This window comes from Hylobates moloch, unplaced genomic scaffold (assembly GCF_009828535.3).
Source record: "Hylobates moloch isolate HMO894 unplaced genomic scaffold, HMol_V3 SCAFFOLD_9, whole genome shotgun sequence".
In the NCBI taxonomy this organism is placed as follows: domain Eukaryota; kingdom Metazoa; phylum Chordata; class Mammalia; order Primates; family Hylobatidae; genus Hylobates; species Hylobates moloch.
The window spans coordinates 120,523,372-120,545,593 of NW_026652284.1; the positions used below are offsets into that span (position 1 = coordinate 120,523,372).

Below are 22,222 nucleotides of genomic sequence, written 5' to 3' on the forward strand. Positions count from 1 at the left end.
AGACTTGGAATCAACCCAAATGTCCATCAATGACAGACTGGATTAAGAAAATGTGGCACATATACACCATGGAATACTATGCAGCCATAAAAAAGGATGAGTTCATGTCCTTCATAGGGACATTGATGAAGCTGGAAACCATCATTCTGAACAAACTATCACAAGGACAGAAAACCAAACACCGTATGTTCTCACTCATAGGTGGGAATTGAACAATGAGAATACTTGGACATAGGATGGGGAACATCACACACCAGGGCCTGTCGTCAGGTTGGGGGGACAGGGGAGGGATAGCATTAGGAGATACACCTAATGTAAATGACAAGTTAACGGGTGCAGCCCACCAACATGGCACACGTATACATATGTAACAAACCGGCAGGTTGTGCACATGTACCCCAGAACTTAAAGTATGATAAAAAATAAAAATAAAAATAAAAGAGCCTGCCATCACTCGCTTGCTCCTGCTCTTGCCCTGTGACACACCAGCTCCCCCTTTGCCTTCTATCATGATTGGAAGCCTCCTGAGGTCCTCACCAGAAGCAGATGCTGGCACCAGGCTTCCTTGCAGCCTGCAGAACCATGAGCCAGTTAAAACTGTTTTCTTTATAAATTACCCCGTCTCAGGTATTCCTTTATAGCACTGAAAACAGATGAATAGAGATGATGAACAAGGGCAGTGAGAAAAAGATCACTGTGTTTTATTGAGAGGAAATCTTAACAGACAATTCCAGTGAACAGAATTTCATCAAAATGCCGAGGATGTAAGCCAGATGCCAGAAGGTTACGTTGGAGGAGCTTGCTCAAGAAATTTAAAAATCATCTGTGGAGATGTCAGTTTAAAAACAGACAAAAGGAAAGAAAAAGAAGGAAGAAAGTATGTGTAGGAATACTCAAAGTAGATACAGAGTGATCACATTAAGTAGCAATATTGACATCTCCTTTACAATGATTCTAATGTAAAACTTACGCTGCCGAGAAAATTCTTAGTGTCACCAGGAGTTAAATAAGATATCACTGGTATTCAGAAGATACAAAGATTACCAAAAGCATGGATAAGTCATTTGACAAAGCAAAAGTTATCAAAAGTTTATACTGCATGACACAGGAAACTATTTCCTGAAGTCTACAGTAAATGTGTTCATTTATTTTTTGCTTTGTAAGAACAAGAACCCAAACTACAATATGTAGAAAGATTGGAAACATTCATCACTAAAAGCATCATTTACAAAGAGAGTGTTATGTAAATCTCATTAACACAGAATTAATGTTCAAGTGCTCTGATCCAGAGGAAATCATTAAGATTAAGAACTTTAACTTAAATAAACAGAAATTCTCAGAAGACTGCCACTTCACGGCCTACTTGAAAATAAGAGATTTTAAATCATGAATGCACTACATGAACTATTTTAAAAATCAAAGAGAACAACTCAAATAGATTAATGAGAATACAGATGAGCAGGAGGAATCCCCACCCAGGAGCCCTGTTAAATGTAGCTCAGCTGCCATCCAGACAGCTGGTTCAGGCAGGCCTGGGCAACCTAATTCAAATATGGGCTCCCATTCACCGCCCCTCCTACAGTCTCCATCTCAACTACCAGAATCACCATCTGCCCAACCATGCAACCATTCTTGTCCTTTCACCTCACTCTCCAGATGCTGATTCCCACAGAGTATTACTGACATTACCCAGGAGAAGTCTCTGACAAGTGGCCACTCTGGCCCACCCTCTCATCCTCAGTCTTATTTCCAACCCTCACCATCTTCCCTATGACTCACTGAACAGATCCTTCACACATTTTGTCAGATTTATTCCTAAGTGTGTCATTTGTTTTGAGGCTGAAAAGGATGTTACATCATGACCAGATAAGGTTTATCCCCAGAATGCAAGGTTGGTTTAACATTCTCAAACGAATCCATGTAAGTGACCATATTAACAAAGAAAGAAAGAAAAAACGTGATCATCTCAAAAGATACATAATAAGCATTCGGGAAAATTCAGTATCCTTTCCTAATTAAAAAAAAAAAAATTAGCAGTAAACTAGGACTATAAGGTTCAGAAAGATAAAACAATTATCTTTTCTGTTATAGAACTGCTTTTAAAGTCAGCCAAAGACTAAACAGCATCTAATTCTTTTTCTGCATGTAGTCTTACATTTGCTTTCTTGCTTTTCTTTCTTGTCTTAAAATTTTCCTTAGGGGCTATTATTTATAAAGCAGTAATTTTCTTTATCACAGGATATCTTATGCCTTGAAATGAATGTCAGAAAATTCTCTGTATCTTGTCTTCCTTGGCAAAACAAGGAAAAAAATCTAGGATATTCAAGTTTTGATTTACCAAACTAATAAATTCTGGCTAGGGGTGAGTCACAGTGTTATGACTCCCTTACGGTCTCCCTTACGGTGGCTCCATGGTCCGCATTATAGAGTCTGGATCTTTAAAGTGGCATTCAGGATCCTTCACTTGTGGTCTCATCTTACATGTTCTGACCTCATCTTTTATGGCCCTACTTCAACAATATTGCCCCAAACACATACATACATACATACATACATACATATATATATATATTATTTATTTATTTATTTATTTATTTATTTATTTATTTATTTATTTAAAAAGCCTGTTTCTCCTTGTTTTTGCTTATGCTGGTCCTTTGGTTTAGAACGCCTTTCCACCACTCCCTGCGCCTTTTTGCCTGCCTCCTTCCCAAGCCGTCTGTGACCCTTTTAGGGGGAACAAGCATCTGTCGAGCACCCGTCATGTGCCAGACATTCTGCTATTCATGGGGAAAGATGAAAGGAAAGCACTTCTGCCTTCACGGAGCTTGAAGTCTAGTGAGGTGACAGACAAGGACAGTGCCAACGACTCCACCCAGTGATGATGAGACTGCACATGGAGAAGGCATGCAGGAGCCGTGCATCTCTTCAGCCCTCAGGAAGTGGAGCATTCCCTGCAGTTGGGTTCTGTGCAACCTGTTTCACCATAAGAACTCCTGTCGACATACTAAGGATGGTCTCCATTTCAAAGACGGCCTGAAGTAACCCGTCCACTCTAACAAAGTGGGTAAAAAGCTGAGGTCCATTACAGATCTGTTTGAAGCCAAATAAATGTAAGGTTTTCCCTCCTTCATTCTGCCTGTTTCAGTAGTGGAGATATTTCTAGGGGTGGGGGATAGAATTCTTTTTGTTTGATGTTGTCTCTATTTAAACTGCTTTGGATTTTTTAGAAACTAATAATGTCACCTAAATGTCCTTACCCAAAGCAAACATATTTGCTTTCTGTCAGTCATTCTCAATAGCAAATCTAACTCAATTTTCCTGTTTGGCAAGAAATGCAATAAAAGCACACATTTCCTTCCACTGTCTGGTTTTTTCCTACTGTCTTCACATGGATCATGCTGAACACACTGGTGGCAGCTGGTTTTAAGAAAATAGTTCGTGAGTCCCATCTAGCACTGCAAAGATTCAACAGAGTCCCTATGGACCCTGCAGATGAACTACCTGGTGCTTCTCGGTGACAGCATCTTGCAAAGATTTCAGGGTTTCTGAGAATCCTGGTGTTTTGCTGCCATGAATCACAACCTGGGAGAATGCTGAAGCGGGGCTGGCAGCTTTATACATTTGCTAGACAGGTGTTTCTAGGCTTCCCCAAAATAAGCATGTCAATGCCTAGATTAATTGGATGCTTATGTTAAAATTTAATCTCAGGCTGGGCGCAGTGGCTCATGCCTTAATCCCAGCACTTTGGGAGGCCAAGGCAGAAGGATCACATGAGGTCAGGAGTTTGAGACCATCCTGGCCAACATGGAGAAACCCCGTCTCTACTAAAAATACAAAATTAGCCGAGTGTGGTGGACATGCATGTAGTCCAAGCTACTTGGGAGGCTGAGGCAGAAGAAAAGCTTGAACCCGGAAGGCAGAGGTTGCAGTGTGCCGAGATCGCACCACTGCACTCCAGCCCGGGCGACAAAAATGAAACTCTGTCTCAAAAAAAAAAAAATTAATCTCAAATGTTTATTAAAATTCCTTCTCAGGAATTCAGGTATTATCAGTTAGTCGCTGAGGCACCCCAAACTAAGCTACTTACAGAGAGCTTACCATGTACCATTTCTATGAGACACACCAGAAGTGTTGGTAAGGATGCTTGTGGTCTAGTCCCAAAGACAACAAAAAATGTCAAAACAAATCGAAAAATATTTCATCTCTTAAGGTGGTGGTCCTCAAAGTGTGGTCTCCACACCAGAAGCAGCGGCAGCACCTGGGGGCTTATTCTACATGCAAACTCCCAGGTCCTCTGAAAATGGGGTCCAGCAAGCTGTGGCGTAACCAGCCTTCCAGGGGATGCTGATTCTGGCTAATGTAGGTGCCACTGCCTTAAGTTGCTGGCATGATCAGATGTAGCAGCCTATGATCAACAGGAAGACACACTGGAAGAGCAGAGCAATTCTTTAGAGGTCATTTCATTTGCTTTCCTGTTCCCTCATCCAACATTTAATGACAGCCTGCTCCATGTCAGCCCCTGTAGCAGGCACTGGAAATGCAGAGGTTCCTGTGGTATCCCACTCTGATTCACGGACACAAAGTCTATTGGGGAAACTGCACGTACATGCCATCGGCCCTTGAACAACATGGGTCTGAACTGCGCAGGTCTGCTTAGAAGCAGATTTTTTTTCAACCAAAAGTGGAACAAAAACACAGTATTGGTGGGATGTGAAATCCACGTATTTGCAGGGCCAACTTTTCATATTCAGGGGTTCTGCAGGGCCAACTACAGGACTAGAGTACGTGTGGATTTGGGTGTATGGGAGATCCTGGAAGCAATCCCCTGTGTATACCAAGGGGAGACCATCATTGAAAACGCTGGCAGTTGGTGTTGATGTTGTTCAGAGAGTGTTTGTTGTTTAGCACAGCAAACCATCACTGACATAGGGCGTGAAGGGGCCCCATGGACACACTCCGCCTCTTCCGTGGCATCTCTGTGGTGAGGCCTCTGCAGACAATCTGCCTAAAACAGCAAGCAGGAGTCACTCCTATGTCTTTCCTTGTTTGTCCACGTGGCATTTGTTTGCTGCTTGTCTCTTCTGCTGGATGTCAGCTCCGAAACTTCGCCTTGTTCACTGTTTCACCCCCAGCATTCAGAACTGGGCATGCTCTAGGTGCTCACTGGACGTTTGCTGAAGGAATGGATTACGTGAAATGTCACAGGGGTTCCGGGAGACAGTGATCATCATGGAAGGCAAAGGTTCTAAGGTGTCACAGGAACTCAAGCAACAGGCCGTCCCCCCCTCTGTCCTTAACATCTGTGTTAGAATTCCACACGCAGCAGAGTCTCTCCGCATCTCTTACTTCTACATTTCTTATTAAGTTTTGAAATTGTTGAGCAGATTAAAGGATTCCTTTGAAGCTTTTATGCTTAAACTTTGTAGAAAGAAATTCCCTGTCTCTGTAACTATTACTGGGACAGATTAGAAATAATTTGGAACTGAATTGGATTTGCTATTTTGTAAGCTTTTCTTATCTACCAAGGCTAATAGCAGACACTTAACTCCTTACAATAGCCCTGGAGAAAGTATTATTATCTGCATTTCACAGATTGGAAACTGAGGGTCAGATAGGCTAAAGGGTTTATACTCCACTGCTCTATAAATATGGTTTGAATTGAGAGAGAATGTTTTGTATCCTATAATAAGTTGGGAAACTTAGAAATTATACGTAAAGGGGCAGCATGATATCAGAAATAGCGTGAACTTTGGATTCAGACCTATCCCGATTTGAATTTTAACTTCTACTTACTAACTGCTTGACCTTGGGCTAACTTAATCTTTCTAAGCTGTTCAGTCATTCCCACTTGAATGATGTGAAGTTGTAGTCATGAGGGAAGTAATCTGTCAACACTGTCACCATGCTAAATCTCCCCAGCGTCACATCCCGAGCCTCTGTCTCGCTCTTCTTCTGGCCTCGGCCTGTTCGGCTGCCTGCCATGCCTGGGCGTGCCAGCCTAGCAGAGGGGCCGGAACCATGAATCCTGCCATCGGCCGGCCTGGGGCTGAGCCTCCCCCGGCCGCTGAACTACTGAGGTGATTCAGGGCGAGGCACCCAGCAGGCCACGCCACTGTCTTCATCTAGAAAACAGGAATGCTGGGAGTGACCCCCGCCTCACAGGTCCGTTAATGCAGAGGAAACTCCAGGCGCAGGGCCCAGCACCAAGTGAGCATCGGAAAATGCTGGACAGGACACTGTGGCGGCTGCTGCTGCTGGAGGGAAGTGGGGGTTTCCTCCACTCTCTCTGGACTTCCCCATCCCCCGTCTGCCTGAAGAATCCCACCTGGTTCTCCCGGAAGTCTTCTCTCTTCCACGTCCCCTCAGTCCCCCGCTAGCTTCATCTCCCTCCCTTGCCTAAGCCCTTTCTCTCCTGGATTCCCTGTACCACCACCCCCTTTCCCACCCAGCAAACGGATGATTACATGGCTGTCTTGGGAACGAACAGATGATGAAGGCACTGCCTGTCCCCAGGGAAGGCCACAGTCCCAACTGCTCACCTGTATGGCCAGAGCAGTGCTGGGCGCCATTGCTTCTGTGGATGTTCTCTCCCCCGGCTCTACTGCAAGATTTTCAAGGGCAGAAGCATGTCTTATGCAAGCCTGTGGCCACGCTGCCTCACACAAATCAGGCTGCTGTAAGTGTTCAAGGAATAACTGGCATAATACGTGTTTTCCTCACCGCTGATGGGAACATCCATTCTGCTGCCCCCAGGCCCCAAAGGGCTCATGGAAACCATTTTTAATTTGTAACACAGCTTGATTAAGAAGCAATGCTATTTGTTGTATATCCTAGGGTTTTTAAAAAAAAAAAAACTTGAATACATTTGCTCCTAAGTTGTCTTTACAGATTCGTTTGGTCCATTTGCAACTGTAATTATTAAAATGTAAAAGTTAGCTGGGTGTGGTGGCTCACATCTGCAGCCCTAGTGCTTTGGGAGACCAAGGCAGGAGGTTCACTTGAGGCCAGGAGTTCAAGACCAACCTGGTCAACAAAGCCAGACCGCATCTCTACAACAAATTAAAAATAAAAATATATATTTTTAAAATTAGCTGGAAGGCCAGGCATGGTGGCATATGCCTGTAATTCCAGCGCTTTGGTAGACTGAGGCAGGTGAATTACTTGAGCCCAGGTGTTCGAGACCAGCCTGGGCAACATGCTGAAATCCTGTCTCTGCAAAAAATACAAAACCTAGCCAGGTGTGGTAGTACGCATCTGCAGTCCCAGCTACTTGAGCCGCTGAGGCAGCAGAATCACTTGAGCCCAGGCAGTCAAGGCTACAGTGTGCTGTGATCACACCACTGCATTCTAGCCTGAGCAACAGAGCACAACCCTGTCTCTTAAGAAAAAAATATAAAAGTATATAGAAACTTTATAAACATCCCACAATTCTTTATTTTAAAAGCAATAGTAACATATTTTACGTGACGTATCTGAATGTTGGTAGAATCCCGAAAAACCCAAAGTTAAGCTTTATTCTGATCGAATGAGATAAAACATACTTTACTGTCTTGCTTTGCCTCACTAATGAAGAGAATCTCCAGGCAACCCCGTGGAGAGGGGCTGTCTGGCCTCACTGTCTGGAATATCCGGGTCAAGAAATGTGTACAGAAGGCATGCTTCACAAGCCCATGGCCACGAGGTGCCTACAGTGAAGGGGAGCTCAGCAATACAAGCAAAGGACAACAGTAACAGTGTGGGAGGTGCTACCATCCAGGTGGGAATGGACAGCAGGCGAGGACACAGGAAGAAGGGCCTGACTCTGGGTGTGCCACTTGCGGAGGAAGGCTCAGCAGACCAGGTGACCTCAGAGCTCACCCAGGAGGACGGAGGAGCATGCCAGGAAAGAAAGGAAGTGAGCAAGAAGGCCCAGCCAAGCAAAGAGCCCGCGCTCAGGACCAGCAATGCAAGAAGACACGCCTCATCTAGCCAGGTAAGCAGGTGCGGATGGCTGGCCTCAGGTGAGTGCAGGCCACCTCTCACGGTGAAGGACAGGGGTAGCTGCCCAGGGCTGGTAGATGCATTTCATCAGGCAGAGGAAGCGCCGTCCTGTTTCTGGTTTGCTGAGAGTTTTCATTCTAAATAGATGCTGGGTTTTTATCAAACGCTTTTTCTGTCTCTTGAGATGGCATACATAGTTTTCCATTTTTAGTTTGCCAATATGCAGAATTACATGTGCAGGTTTTCTCATGTTAAGCCAACCTTGCATTCCCCAGATAAACCCCACTCAGTCAATATTTTACATAGGGTTAGATAGTAGATGCTCAATTTTTGCTTAAAATTTTTGCATCTGTGTTCAGGAGGGATATTAGTCAGTAGTGCTTTGCGTTTTGCTCTTTGGGGATTTTTTTCCCCCATAATCTCTTTGCCTGGTTTTGGTATCAGAGAAATGTTGACCTCACAGAATGACTTAAGAAGTATTCCTTCATTTTTAGGTTTCCTGAAAGAAGAGTTTACATAGATTTCATATTATTTCTCCCTTAAGTGTTTGGTAAGATGCATAAGTAAAGCCATCTGGGCCCAAAATTTTCTCTATGGGAAGGCGTTTTTTTTCTTTTGTCTTTTTAAAAAGTTTTTTTTGGCTGGGCATGGTGGCTCACACCTGTAATCCCAGCACTTTGGGAGGCCAAGGCAGGCGGATCATGAGGTCAAGAGATTGAGACCATCCTGGCCAACATGGCGAAACCCCGTCTCTACTAAAAATACAAAAAAATTAGCCGGGCGTGGTGGCGGGCACCTATAGTCCCAGCTACTTGGAGAGGCTGAGGCAGGAGAATGGCACAAACCTGGGAGGCGGAGCTTGCAGTGAGCCGAGATTGCGCCACTGCACTCCAGCCTGGGCGACAGAGCGAGACTCCGTCTCAAAAAAAAAAAAAAAATTAACTGGGTGTGGTGGCGCACACCTGTAGTCCCAGCTACTCGGGAGGCTGAGACAGGAGAATCGCTTGAACCCGGGAGGCAGAGGTAGCAGTGAGCCAAGATCGTGCCACTGCACCACTCTAGCCTGGTGACAGAGCGAGACTCTGTCTCAAAAAAAAAAAAAAAAAAAAGTTTTTTTGTTTTTTTACTTTCTGATCTTCTTTTTTGTTGACTTTTTTATTTTATTATATTTTCCATTTCAATTTTCTTTCTGAGCCCTCATGATCTTATATGGGAAGGTTTTAACAAAACATTCTGTTTCCTAAGTGGATATGTCTATTGTGGTTGTCTATTTCTGTGTGTAAGCATTGGTATTTTGTGTCTTCTAAGGAATTTGTCACATCATCTCAGTTTTCACATTTATTAGCATAAACTTTTTATAATACATTCTTATCATTTTAATATCTATAAAATCTGTGGTAATGCCAACTCTCTCATTTCTAATACTGTTAATTTGTGTCTTCTCTCTGATCAATCTGGCTGGAAGCTGATGAATTTCATTAATTTTTCTCCAAGAATAAGCTTTTGGTTGCTTTGTCTATATTGGGTTTCTGTTTCCTATTTCATTGTTTTCCACTCTGATCTTTATTATTTCCTTTTCTACTGACTTTGGGTTTAATCTACATTTTTTTTCTAATTTCTTGAAGTTGAAGCACAACCCCTGGCTCCCACAGGAGCTGCCCATGAATGAAGCTACAGCTATTACACCTACCTGCTCAAATTTTAAGAGACAAGATGTTGACAAGTGGGAGCAGGAACCAACAGGCTCCCCAAAGCCAACTGTGCACAGAGCTTAAGGGAGGCCTGGCCCCGCCTCCTGGCAAACTAGTTTTGTTAGGATTTCAAAACTGCTTTCCAGCAAGCTATAAGCAGGTGTGGAGTGTTTACAGAGCAGTATTGCACATGGAGGGAAACGGAATCTATTTAGAGCCAGAGAGCACACCATGATAAATGGCTGCAGCCGTCCATGCTGGTGTCAGCTCCCTGACTGTTCACAGTCGTTCCAGCCACTTGGAATGCTTTATCCTCCAGGTCTCAGCTGGCTCCCACATCTCTAGGCAGCTCTGAAGGCTGTGCATAAGTTGGATGCCTTCAACAGGCAAAGCCATGGGTACCTCTAGTGCCACACGGCACACAGTCCAACTCAGGGAAAAGTCTCCCGTTGCCAGGCATTTCTGCAGCCTCAGCCCATGATGTGGGCACCAAGTTTGGGTCCTTCTCAGAAGGGCTCTCAATGGAACCCCTGCCATGCTCTGGTTATGATGACATGTTTTAGGCACGTCATATCCAACTCAGAGGGTAGACACTAGCCTGGCTGTGCAGTTGGGGGAAGCCAGGCTAGGCAGCACTAAGTACCTGGCCAAAGGCCCACAGTTGATCTAGGCAAAGACCAGACTCCCAGCCACTCAGGAGACCCGACATCTACCTGTTCCAGAGGCCCTCACGCCCCAGCCTGGTCCAGAGCTGCTCTTGATGTTAACAACCAGCAGGACTGTGACTGACCTGGACTCACTGAGCAAATCTCATTTTCCTCCTTACATACAAGAATGAAGTCCCAATGAATTATTTCCTGCCTTGGTCCAGCCTTCTTTCTTTCCCCTGCCAGGCTCCTTTATCATTTAAGCCTCCCAACAACCCTATGAAGGAAGCACTGCTGTTCAATTTTACAGAGGGGGATGCTGAGAGTCAGAAAAGCTGGACCGTCTCTGCTGGCTTGCATAAATATTGTTTCTAAGATGCATCCAATTCACACAGTCCCTATTTTCAACCCTAGAAGGTTCCTCCTGAGGCATGCAGGAAAGACAGTCATGAACGTGGACAGACACAGTCACTCTAGCTAAATGGAGGAAGGCATCTTTCTGGAAAACCTGAGAAACACATGTTATCTTTCCCACTTCTCGGGGTGCTCCCTAGGAGCAGCTTTCACTGAATTACTTGTTTCCATGACTACACCATTCCTCGGTGATAGTTTTATAGGTTTAGCACGATTCCAATTAAATCACATCATTCCTGCTTCGGGGAGAAGGGCTCTGTAACAAGCTCACGGTGCCAGATGCCCCTACAGCAAGAGATGTCCCCACAGACAGCACTGTCAGCCACTTCACCTGCACAGCTCCCGCTCCAGTCCCCAGAGAGGCTCAGCCGTCCCGCAGAAGACAAACCTCGACAACCAGAAAATGCCGCATGATTGCACAGGTTTCAAATCCACCACATTCACTACTGATGGATCTCAGGCAAACCCAACTGCTCCCTCTTACCCAGGACGTGCCCACACTCCTTCTGTGGGTGGCACAGCACCTTTGCCTGGAATGCCCTTCACAGACCTTTCCTATCAGATCCTGTCCTCCTTAAGGGTGGGACCACAGGATGAAGATTATAAGAAGAGACACAGGGTGGGCGCCAGGCACAGTGGCTCACGCCTGTAATCCCAGCACTTTGGGAGGCCGAGGCAGGTGGATTGCCTGAGCTCAGGAGTTCGGGACCAGCCCAGGCAACACAGTGAAACCCTATCTCTACTAAAATACAAAATAAATTAGCTAGTCCTGGTGGTGGGCACCTGTAGTCCCAGCTACTTGGGAGGCTGAAGCAGGAGAATTGCTTGAACCCAGGAGGCAGAAGTTGCAGTGAGCCAAGATCACGCCACTGCACTCCAGCCTGAGCGACAGAGCAAAACTCCATCTCCGAAAAAAAAAAAAGAAAAAGACAAAGATTCATGCCCTGACTCCACCACCCATAGACTCGGCGAACTTGGGCAAGTCTTCCCTAAACTTCCCTTTCCCCACTCACCTCATAGGATATTTACAAGGATTAAGGAAACTTGGGAATGTCAAGCACCCAAACAGTCCCTTCCCGGCAGAGCCCAATCCATAAGTGTCAGATCTTTTACTCTCAGTTCCCACGCTAAAGCCGTGGAGGAGGGTGCCCAGGCCACTCGAGGAAAGCGGCTGGCCTCTAAGGGCAGATGGGGGTCGCAAGGGAGCAATGAGACAGAGAACCGACGAACTGATGGTCCATGGGGAAGGCATCAAAGGCCTTGAGTGCAGGATACAGAAGCGTTGGGACTCTGTCCACAGGTAAAATTCAGAAAAGGTGTAGTGAAAGAAGAACGTGTCACAGTGTAACTGACAGAGACGAAAGTGGGTAACTTGGAGAGTGTGGCATCACCTCAAGGAGCCTGGGTTTTCTCCTTAGAGGATAATAGCACCTACTCAAACAGCTCTCATGGGAATCCAAGAGGACAATTTAGATGCAAGTGCCTGATATACAACAGTTCCTCGTTAAATGGTAATGATATTTTAATCATTACATTTAAATACATGTACAAACATTCATCTATATCTATATACATTTATAATGATTCCAAAGAAAAACAGCACATTCACCCTTGCAACACTCAATGGAAGAAAAAAAAATTCATGCCACAGGCAGCAAGACCCAACCAAGTGTGAAGAGTATCTCCTAGATTTTGAAATGTTACCCTAAACTGTAAGAGCCTATCCTGTGAGAGACAGAAAACAATCCTCTTATTGTCTAACAGAGTACCTAAAATGTGAGAGATGCCCCCCAAAAGAAGTATGAGTGGACACAAAGCAAAGGAAGGAACCAATGCACTCCGCGTGCCTCGGAAACCCTTGGCAGCCTGGCCTGTCTCCTCTCAGCCCTCTCCATGTTCCTGTGCTCAGGACAGCAGGCCTGCAGCAGACACATGCCATACACACGCAGACCTCAGGGGCCTCTGCACCTGCCAGCCCCAGGTTTGGGAATGCCCTCTCCACTCTGGCCTGCTAGCTCACCCCAGTTTCTTCTTCCTTCAATACTCCACTTGAGTGCAACTTCCTCTCACAGGCCTTCCTCGACTTCCTCTGTGCAGCCATAGCAACGAAGATCACCTGTATTCTAACCACTTTTTCTTGTTTTATTTACTTGTATCTTACCCACCAGCCCAGGAGTTCCATGAGTCAAGACACCCATGATGCACCCTTGTTTTCCCATCACACGGCACGCTGCTTAACACGGTCCTCAGTGGACGAGGCTGAGTTACTGGCTTGCATGACAGCCCCCAACTCAAGGGCTCCTAAAAAGGAGGCCCCTGAAATCCATCACTGTGTCCCACCCCTGGGGCACTGTAACTGATCCACAACTGAAGCACAATATACATTGTGCTTTAATTCAGCAAAGAGGCAGAGTGAGGGAGGGTCAGAAGGAAGCCCGAACCCGGCCTCTGCAGTCAGCGCGGCTAGGATACGGACGCTGTCCAGATGCCGGAGTTCTGCTCAAGGCCAGAGGGTGGGGACACAGGGGCTTAAGGGAGAGCACCACATCTGGTCCACTGCAAAATGGATGGAGCAATACAGCGATGGCCAGGCAAAACAAGGACATCCTCTGTGGCCTTGAGGAGGTCCTACTCGGGAGGAAGTCTGGAATGGCACAAGGAAGGTGGGAGGAAGACACGAAGCTGCACAGGGTTGAAAGTAAACTCTGTGAGGGGCTGCAGTCCGAGGATGAGAATGGGCTGCGCAATGAGAGGGTGCCGGTGGCAGTGGATGGCCTCTGGCAGGATCTAAGCATGAGGAGTAGCACCAGAAGGGGACACTAGTCAGGCTCCTTTCCCACGAAAGATTCCATAACCCCGCATCTGGACTTACAGCATAATACAAATAAATATACCCCCTACAGCTGTGTCAAAACAGTTTACAGACACGTGTAAACACCCTGCTCCCCAAAATTCCCTGGGCCTGCCTGTGCCAGTGAATCCCTACCGTAACAAGGAACACAGATCGTGAAAGGGCCCACACTAGTGAGCAAGCTAGTGTATTCAATGCCATGGTGAGCCAGGCACGGTGGCTCATGCCAGTAATCCTACCACTTTGGGAGGCCAAGGCAGGCAGGTCACTTGAGGTCGGGAGTTCGAGACCAGCCTGGTCAACAATGGTGAAACCCCATCACTACTAAAAACACAAAAATTAGCTGGGCATGGTGGTGCACGCCTGTAATCCCAGCTACTGCAGAGGCTGAGGCACAAGAATCACTTGAACCCGGTAGGTGGAGGTTGCAGTGAGCCGAGATTGTGCCACTGCACTCCAGCCTGGGCAACAGAGCAAGACTCTGTCTCCAAAAAAAAAGAAAAGTCATGGCGAAAGTCCAGAAGGAGTTCAAGTGCTCAGACAAAAGCATGCCAATAATCTATACAGAAAATCGCAGCTGCTATCACAGCAAACAGCCAGCAGAGCTGCAGGACGCCACAACACTCGAACCTCTCCACTACTCCACCAGCATCTAGGAATAAACACGTAAGATGTTAACAGGCCCAAAGGAACATCTTTCCAAATTATCATTTTTCATTCTATCCCCAGCTCTGAAAGAATAACCAGAAGGTAAATAGGTCTGAGGGGTGAGATTTCCAGAATTGCTTAGTGGCAAGCTTGGCTAAACCTCTGCCCAAAAAGCAAAGATGCAAATGGACAAAGTTGTCAAGAACAACCATTTAAAGATGTTCAAACTGACCAAAGGCATACAACAAATTGAGAAGCATTTATTCATGACAATCTCGTTAATCTTGGTAAGAGCAAGGGAGACTGCGGCATTTTAACCAGGGGCTGGTTCCACTGCCCCTGCTACCCCCAACTCCTCGGCACACAAGTTCTACCTGGCCAGGAGAGACAGGCAGAAGACTGTCTGCTGCTCTGCTACCTGCTGGAAGAGGCTGACTTTATTTGGATCAGAGGGTGGAAAACAAATGTCCAGGGGTGTTGTCAAAAATAACGGTGGGAGGCCAGGCGTGGTGGCTCACATCTGTAATCCCAGCACTTTGGGAGGCAGAGGTGGGTGGGTCACTTGAGGTCAAGAGTTCGAGACCAGCCTGGTCAACATGGTGAAACCCCGTTTCTGCTAAAAATATAAAAATTAGCCGGGTGTGGTGGCACACGCCTATAATTCCAGCTACTCTGGAGGCTAAGGCAGGAAAATTGCTTGAACCCAGGAGGCAGAGGTTGCAGTGAGCTGAGATCACGCCACTGCACTCCAGCCTAGGTGACAGAGCGAGACTCCCATCTCAAATTAAAAGGAAAAAAAAAAACAAACAGTGGATTTTAGGAGGAAACAGTCAGGGAAGGTAACAGTGAAGCTGGCCTAAAGTCACAAAACTAGTTGGGGAAATGATAAAACAGCAGACCCACCAGAAATTTAACAGGAAGAGCCAGTGCAGGAAAGAACACAGAAGGCCTTGGTAAGACCCTAGTTATGGCCGGGCGCGGTGGCTCACGCTTGTAATCCCAGCACTTCGGGAGGCCGAGGCGGGCGGATCACGAGGTCAGGAGATCGAGACCACAGTGAAACCCCGTCTCTACTAAAAATACAAAAAATTAGCCAGGCGTGGTGGCGGGCGCCTGTAATCCCAGCTACTCGGAGAGGCTGAGGCAGGAGAATGGTGTGAACCCGGGAGGCAGAGAGCTTGCAGTGAGCCGAGATCGTGCCACTGCACTCCAGCCTGGGTGAAAGAGCGAGACTCCGTCTCAAAAAAAAAAAAAAAAAAAAAAAAGACCCTAGGTCCTAGGTACCCCAGTGAAACCATTTCTATAAACTTTATACAATTAATCAGGGAAGAAAGGAAGGGGAGAAGGGAAAACAAAAATGCCTGCAGCACACTCAGCGTTCATCACGAGGGCAGCCTGCCCGACCTGCCTCCTCAGCATTGCTGGTGCCTAAATTGCCCCAGAATCACACAGACCTTGCTCCAAAACCCTAGTTCCCCTAACAGCTCCATCGATAGCCACTTGAACATTACAAAACGTTACGTTTTCCCTTTGAGATATTCTTTCCAGTCCTGCATACCAGTGCAACTACTGACATCTGCTGGCCTGAAGGACCCCACTTATGCCAGGTGTCTGAGGGACCTCATGGAGAGTTAATTCATCAAAGAATGCAGTTTCCACATCCTGATGTTTCATCCTCACCACAACCAATGACCCCAGCTTTTCAGGTCTTCACCCTCCACGACCCCCTTATAACTCGCAGCCCAGAATTCCTCAGGGAGATGGGTTTAAGGGTCTCCTCCCACCTCCTCGTGTGGCTTCCTGCTGTCACTAAACTCTTTCTTTGCTGCAAACCCTGCTGTCTCCATGTCATGGGTCTGCTACTGTGCGGGGGCAAACGAGCCTGTTGGTCCCACAACGCTGGAAACCTGGGCAGCTGTGCACGTGCACAAGCCCTCACACGCTCAGGACAGACCAGAGAGGGCCGCCATGAGCCACTGACCCTGGCTCAATGTGAGGCCTTGTGAATTCAGACCAAAGAAACAGCCCTGCAGTTTGAAAGCAATCCCCAAGGCACATGCAGATCCATCGGGGAACGGTGGAAAGCCTGCTGAACTCAAGTGTTTCAGCACAACCTCTAATCAGACACTGGCTGCCCACAAAGCTCCGGGGCACCTGGGGCACGCCCTGGGAATCCAGGCGAGCAGTAAAAATAGGAAGGAGAAAATCATCAACAAAGCAGACACGTCACACACTGAGGAAAACAGACTCCATGAAGGTAAGTCAAGGCAAGTTCCCAAACCGATGGGACAAACAAGAAGAACAGCAACACACAGTGCCAGGGGAGGGCGGGGCTCAGCCTCCAACTTGCTATGATCCATTACCTAAAAGATCCAGCTTTCCACAAAAAATTATGAGACATGCAAAGAAAGTCTGCCTCAAGCCCACCAGACAGCACCCTCCTGTACTTGGTAGCTCCGTGCATGTGCCGTGCAGTTGCACACTGGGGCCTTTGCTGCCTCATGCACAGGTAAAGTTGGCGGCTTCGGGAGGTGCTCCCTCACTCTGCTTAGCCTTTGCCCACCATCAGCTGTCTCACTCCCAAACCAGCGACTGATCACCGATCCATTGTACCCCAACCAGACAACAGCTCAGTGCAAAGCAGCAGGCAGAAGAGAGCCCCTGTGTGGTATAAGCCTTCCCCCATCAACACATCCCACTCCAAAGTCCCCGCTGTCTCCAGCAGGCTTTCTGAGAGCTCTAAGAGGGTAGCATGTGTGTAGACACGGAGAAAAGAGAACCATGTCGCTGTTCCCCACAGCAGACTGAGTGCAGCCACACAGTGGGGGCCTGAGCTGCAGCACAAACGTAATGATGCCAGGGGTCCTGAACACTCAGTCAGAAGGTGGTGAGGATGCGGCTGCAGGAAGGCTGGAGATGATGTGAAATCCAAGGGGCTCTTGGAGAAAGCCGCTTCCCCAGCCCTCCCTGCCTCAAGCCCACCCTCAAGACAGCACCCTCCTGTACTTGGTAGCTCCGTGCATGTGCCATGCAGTTGCACACTAGGCCCTTTGCTGCCTCTGCTGGGAAGCTTCTCCCACACCAGTCCCCTTGGCTAACACAAGAGCCCAGCAACACAGTAACCAAGCTGCCGTGCAAACAAAAGCTCTCGAGGAATAGGGCACTCCCCACTACCAACAACCCCATTCTTTACTGCAGAGCCCGAAAGGGGAGAGGACTCCTCCCCTAAAACTAGCTCCTTCCAAGTTCGATCCACTGACATGACCTCCATCCACCAGAACTGGCCTATTCCTTCTTGCCATTACCTCATCAGACAGCACCCCATGCTCCTCCACCCCTCCTCTTGGTTGAGTGACAGCAGCTCCAATGCCTCGAAGTCCATTGTATCACTGACTCACAAGCATCTTGGACAAGCGATTCTGACGTTCCTAACCAGTCCCTGCCCTCTTAAATTTGGCATGAGGACTGTAAACAGCATCCCAAAGGCTGGTCCTGAGCACATGCATGCCTGAAAGTGACGTTGCCGCCTGCAGCCCAGTCACAGCTCTTAGGCCCTACAGTCCTCCTGCTCTACACACTGTCCCCGGGCCGGCTCAAACAGCCAGAGCTTCCCATGTGCTGAAGACTCAAAACCCTGGAGCACTTGTGTAGGCCTCTCCACGGAGCCAGCAGCCACCTCTGCTCATGCTGGCCCACAAGGCCACGGCACGCAGCTTTGCACTGACATTCACTTGCTACCAGCATATCTGTCTTGGCTTCCTTGGTGCTTCCAAACCAACAACTGGGAAGGGTTGCCAAAACATTAAGAAAAATGTACAGGGTAAACATCTGAACTGAGGTATGCAATAAATAAACTTTGCAAATGAATAGGGAAACGGCAGGAGACAGTCTGCTTTAATCACCACACACCTGGATTCAGCCCACGGAATCTCCATGTTCCAAGGACATAAGAGTTTGCAACACCAAACAATGCACTCAAGTTTCACTGTGATGGCTTTCCAAAACATTGTCCAAGAACAAAGAATACCGAGAATCCAGCTTTCAAATACACACAGCCTTTCCTTTCTGAAAAGGACTCAGAGCTGTGCTTCAGAAACAGTTTTGCAGAAGCCCGAACGGCACGTGGCAGATGCCATCTGCCACGCCAACTCACCTTCACGTGGCTGTAGTCGCCTGCTTTGTTGCTGTCGGGTGGGTTCACAGGTTTGCCCTCCACTCGGGGCCGAACGACCTGCCGAAAAGGACTGGACAGGGGAAAGCCACTCACACTGATTCCATCTACAAAATAAGAACAAAAATCATAAGTAACACGTCAGCTTGGTTTTGGGGTTTGTTGTTGTTGTTGTTGTTGTTGTTGTTGTTGTTGTTGTTGTTGTTGTTGTTGTTTGGGACGGGTCTCGCTCTGTCGCACAAGCTGGAGTGCAGTGGTGCAATCTCTGCTCACTGCAACCTTTGCCTCCTGGGCTCTGGTGATCCTCCCACCTCAGCCTCCCTAGTACCTGGGGCTAAAGGCGTGCGCCACCACACCTGGCTAATTTTTGTATTTTTGGTAGAGGTGGGGTTTCACCATGTTGCCCAGGCTGGTTTTGTTTTTGGTTTTTTTTTTTATGTAGGGGATTTTGTTCAAAAACTGTGACTGTAAGGAGCATGGCAGTTTCTGTCCTGACTATTCGATCTTGTATCCGTTACAACTGCCTGATGTGTCCTCCATAAGCACATATTCACATCTGCTATGAGTAAAAGTTGAGAGTGCATCACTCCTTAAAAAGGACAGCTCCTTACCACCTGGATGTGACGGCCTAGGCCCCAGCCTTCCCTCTGCGTTTGGACCACGCAGAGCCCATCTCTCTCCTGGGCGTCTGCTGAGCTGCTCCTCAGGCTGGAATGAGTTCCCCTCCCTTCGTGTGGCCAGCTCTCTCTTGCCGCCTGACCTTAGTCTAAGTGCTACCTCCTCACCCAGCTTCAAGCAGCCACCAATCTCTGCCACAAGACCCTGCTTAAACCTCCGAGGAGCCACACGCTGACATCCGGTTTTTTTTCTTACTTGTTAACATTATCTATAGATTGATCGGTCTAACCCACAAATCATCTTTAAGTCCTCTCTGTATCTCATGTCGCATGTCCAGCCCAAAAGGAAATCCTTCTAGCTCTGACAGTATATCCAGGGATGGCTTTCGTGGCCAGCACCCACTCAGAGTCACTGTCATTTCCCTCCTGGCTCTACTTCCATGTTGCCTTCACTCCTTTCCCTAAGTCAGCTCCCCACACAGCTTGCAGAGTTGCCTGAGGAAAGGGGGTTCACACCCTGCCCCTAGCACTCAAGAGGAAATGTCAAAGTCTGGACTGGTGTCCAAGGCCTCTGCATGATACACCATTTAACAGAAGAGAAGACCTGGTGGAATGAATGAGATATTTGACTGCAGTTTTATATATTCTCAAGAACGTAAAGATACTGCCTCCTGAGGAGTCATTTTCAAGTAGCTGCAGCTCCCTAACAGAACCCAGGTGGCATGCAGGAGAAGTCTACCTATGAGTATGGCAAGTATCACAGACCTCCAGCGTAAACCAGGCCAAGGGAACAAACCACCAGAGGCAACTTGTGCAAGAAATCACGTTAATACTGATTCTGACTTAAGATACATGGAACAGCAGAGACAAAAGAGCAAATGGTAGAAAGTGAGGTTGGTAAGATGTGGACTAACATCGGTATGACACTTTATAGTTTCTAAACTTGCCCTCATTTTATTTATTCTTTTTTTTTTAAGTTCCAGAGTACATGTGCAGGATGTGCAGGTTTATTCCATAGGTAAATGTGTGCCATGGTGGTTTGCTGCACCTGTCAACCCATCACCTAGGTATGAAGCCCAGCATGCATTAGCTATTTTTCTTGATGCTCTCCCTCCCCTCACTCCACCCCACAACAGGCCCCAGTGTGTGTTGTTCCCCTCCCTGTGTCCATGTGTTCTCATTGTTCAACTTCCACTTGTAAGTGAGAACATGCGGTGCTTGGTTTTCTGCTCCTGCGTTAGTTTGCTGAGGATAATGAAACTTGCCCCCATTTTAAAGAACAGCAATAAACAACCTGCTCACGGTCACACTGGCAGTAATTGATCCTAGGCATCGTACCACACATGAATGGATGTTTAGTAAACTTGATCGGACAGATGGATGGGTAGATGGGTGGCAAGTCTGAAACACACTCGGTGCTTTTGATTCTAAGCCTAGGATCCTTTTCACTTTAACACAGTTGTTGGGAAAGAAAATTTCAATGGCTGCATATCTCAAACAAACCCATCTAAGTAATTTCTTATTAAGAAACTAAAGCTTCTTGCGATCAGATGAAGAGTATTTACTTTTAATTGATACAAAATGTGTATTTCCAAATTCCCAATCACTTAGGCCCATGGCCCTATGCCTAATATCTCTTTGCAAAAATATGCAATTAACCAAGCATAATAGAAATAGTTCATAATTTAAACAAAACACCTCTCTTAAGCATCATTCGCTAAGGTATGTCCCCTTAAGTAGTTCAATTTTCAGGATGACAAACAATATTCAACTGAGTAAAGAAGAATTAAGCAATTTTCTATTTAGAGGCTTCAAATCTTCAAAAGCTAAATTATCTTAAGTTAAAAAATAGTCTACTTGAAAAGTTCATGACACCTTATGCCCAAAATAGCACATGAAGGAACCAGACATTGTGCATCTACAATAAGAAAAATGACAAACTGATCTGTTTCTGTTGGTGGTGCCTATGGAAGACATGTATGAAGACTGTGATCAAGCACTTAAGAGCAGGGTCCTCTCTGCACTTAGAAGAAAATGGAGGTGCCCAACTGGCCCCTCTTCAAGCATTGCATGTGGGCAGCAAAGGTCCACCTGACGTCCCACAAGCAGCTCAGGCTGAATAGGCACGAAACGAACTTCAGAAGATTCTACTCCTCATAACAGGCTAGACAACTCAGACCAGCTTAGCCACTGAGAACAGCTAGAAAACATGGACAAAGTAGTCTTAAAATCCATGCAAGCATCAGAGAGCTAACAAGAACTACAGGGCTGCTGTCTAGCAGAGGGGAAATACAGAGACATGAGCCTGACAAACATCCCCTAGAGGTGCCTGCAGATTTCAGAAGAGTTCACCAAGAGAATGTGAGCAGAATCTGAGCAGAACCTTTGACATATTCAAAGGACTTGATGTAAAAAACACTGGTGTTCAGTGTTCCCTATGGAGAGTGGATAGCAAATCTGGGAAGCTTCAGGTAGGGCCACAAAGTAAAGGGTAGACTGGAAGTAAAGCAGCCATCACTGGGCCTAAGGCCCAGCTTTGAACCATGTCATTCCCTGCAACTGGTAGGCCATTTTTCCACCAAAATTTATTCCTTGTCACTCCTTGTTCTACCCCATTTTTTTCTTTTTACCTTTATGCATTGGTAATTCTCTTCCCTCTGACAACCTGATATCCTAATATCCCCCAATTTTTGGTCTCAGTTCAAATGCTACCTCTTCCATAATGCCTCCCCTAGCTGTCCTAATGGAAGGCAAGTAAGTCTTCCTCAGAGTTCCAGCATCTTCTCTGTCCTGAGACCCATGCCTACCTCCTGCTGACCTGTATACAGGCAGAGAGCCGGGTAGGAGATCAGAGGGGTTGGGGCTGAGGTGCGGCTCCCCTTCTACCTGGCTGAATGACCTTCATCAAGTCAAATAACCTTCTATGAGCTTTAAATCCATCATCCCCTAAATGGGAATAATTAGAACACATATACCGTGAGGTTATATAGAAGAATAAATGAATTATTGCATAGGAAGGATTTATCACAATGCCTGGTACGGGGCAAGCATTCAGTAAAAAGAGCTGTTCTTATTCCTCCTGCAGCAAATTATGCACGTCTTAGATTCCTTCACGACTATAAACTCCTTGAAGACTGAATTCTCGTCAGATTCACCACTGTGCCCCTCACAGTAGCTGATGCAGGCTCTAACAAATTGTA

The 22,222-nt window shown here is 46.7% G+C and overlaps 1 protein-coding gene across 3 annotated transcripts in view; it reads right to left on the reverse strand.

Moving 5' to 3' along the window:
• Positions 1-22,222, reverse strand: part of TRAPPC9 (trafficking protein particle complex subunit 9) — a 736,107-nt gene that overhangs the window by 480,865 nt on the left and 233,020 nt on the right. For all 3 annotated transcript variants that reach the window (XM_058444536.1, XM_058444535.1, XM_058444534.1), the window contains one exon: positions 18,388-18,512. In XM_058444536.1, coding sequence (XP_058300519.1) covers positions 18,388-18,512 — 125 coding nt within the window. The remainder of the gene's footprint in view (positions 1-18,387; positions 18,513-22,222) is intronic.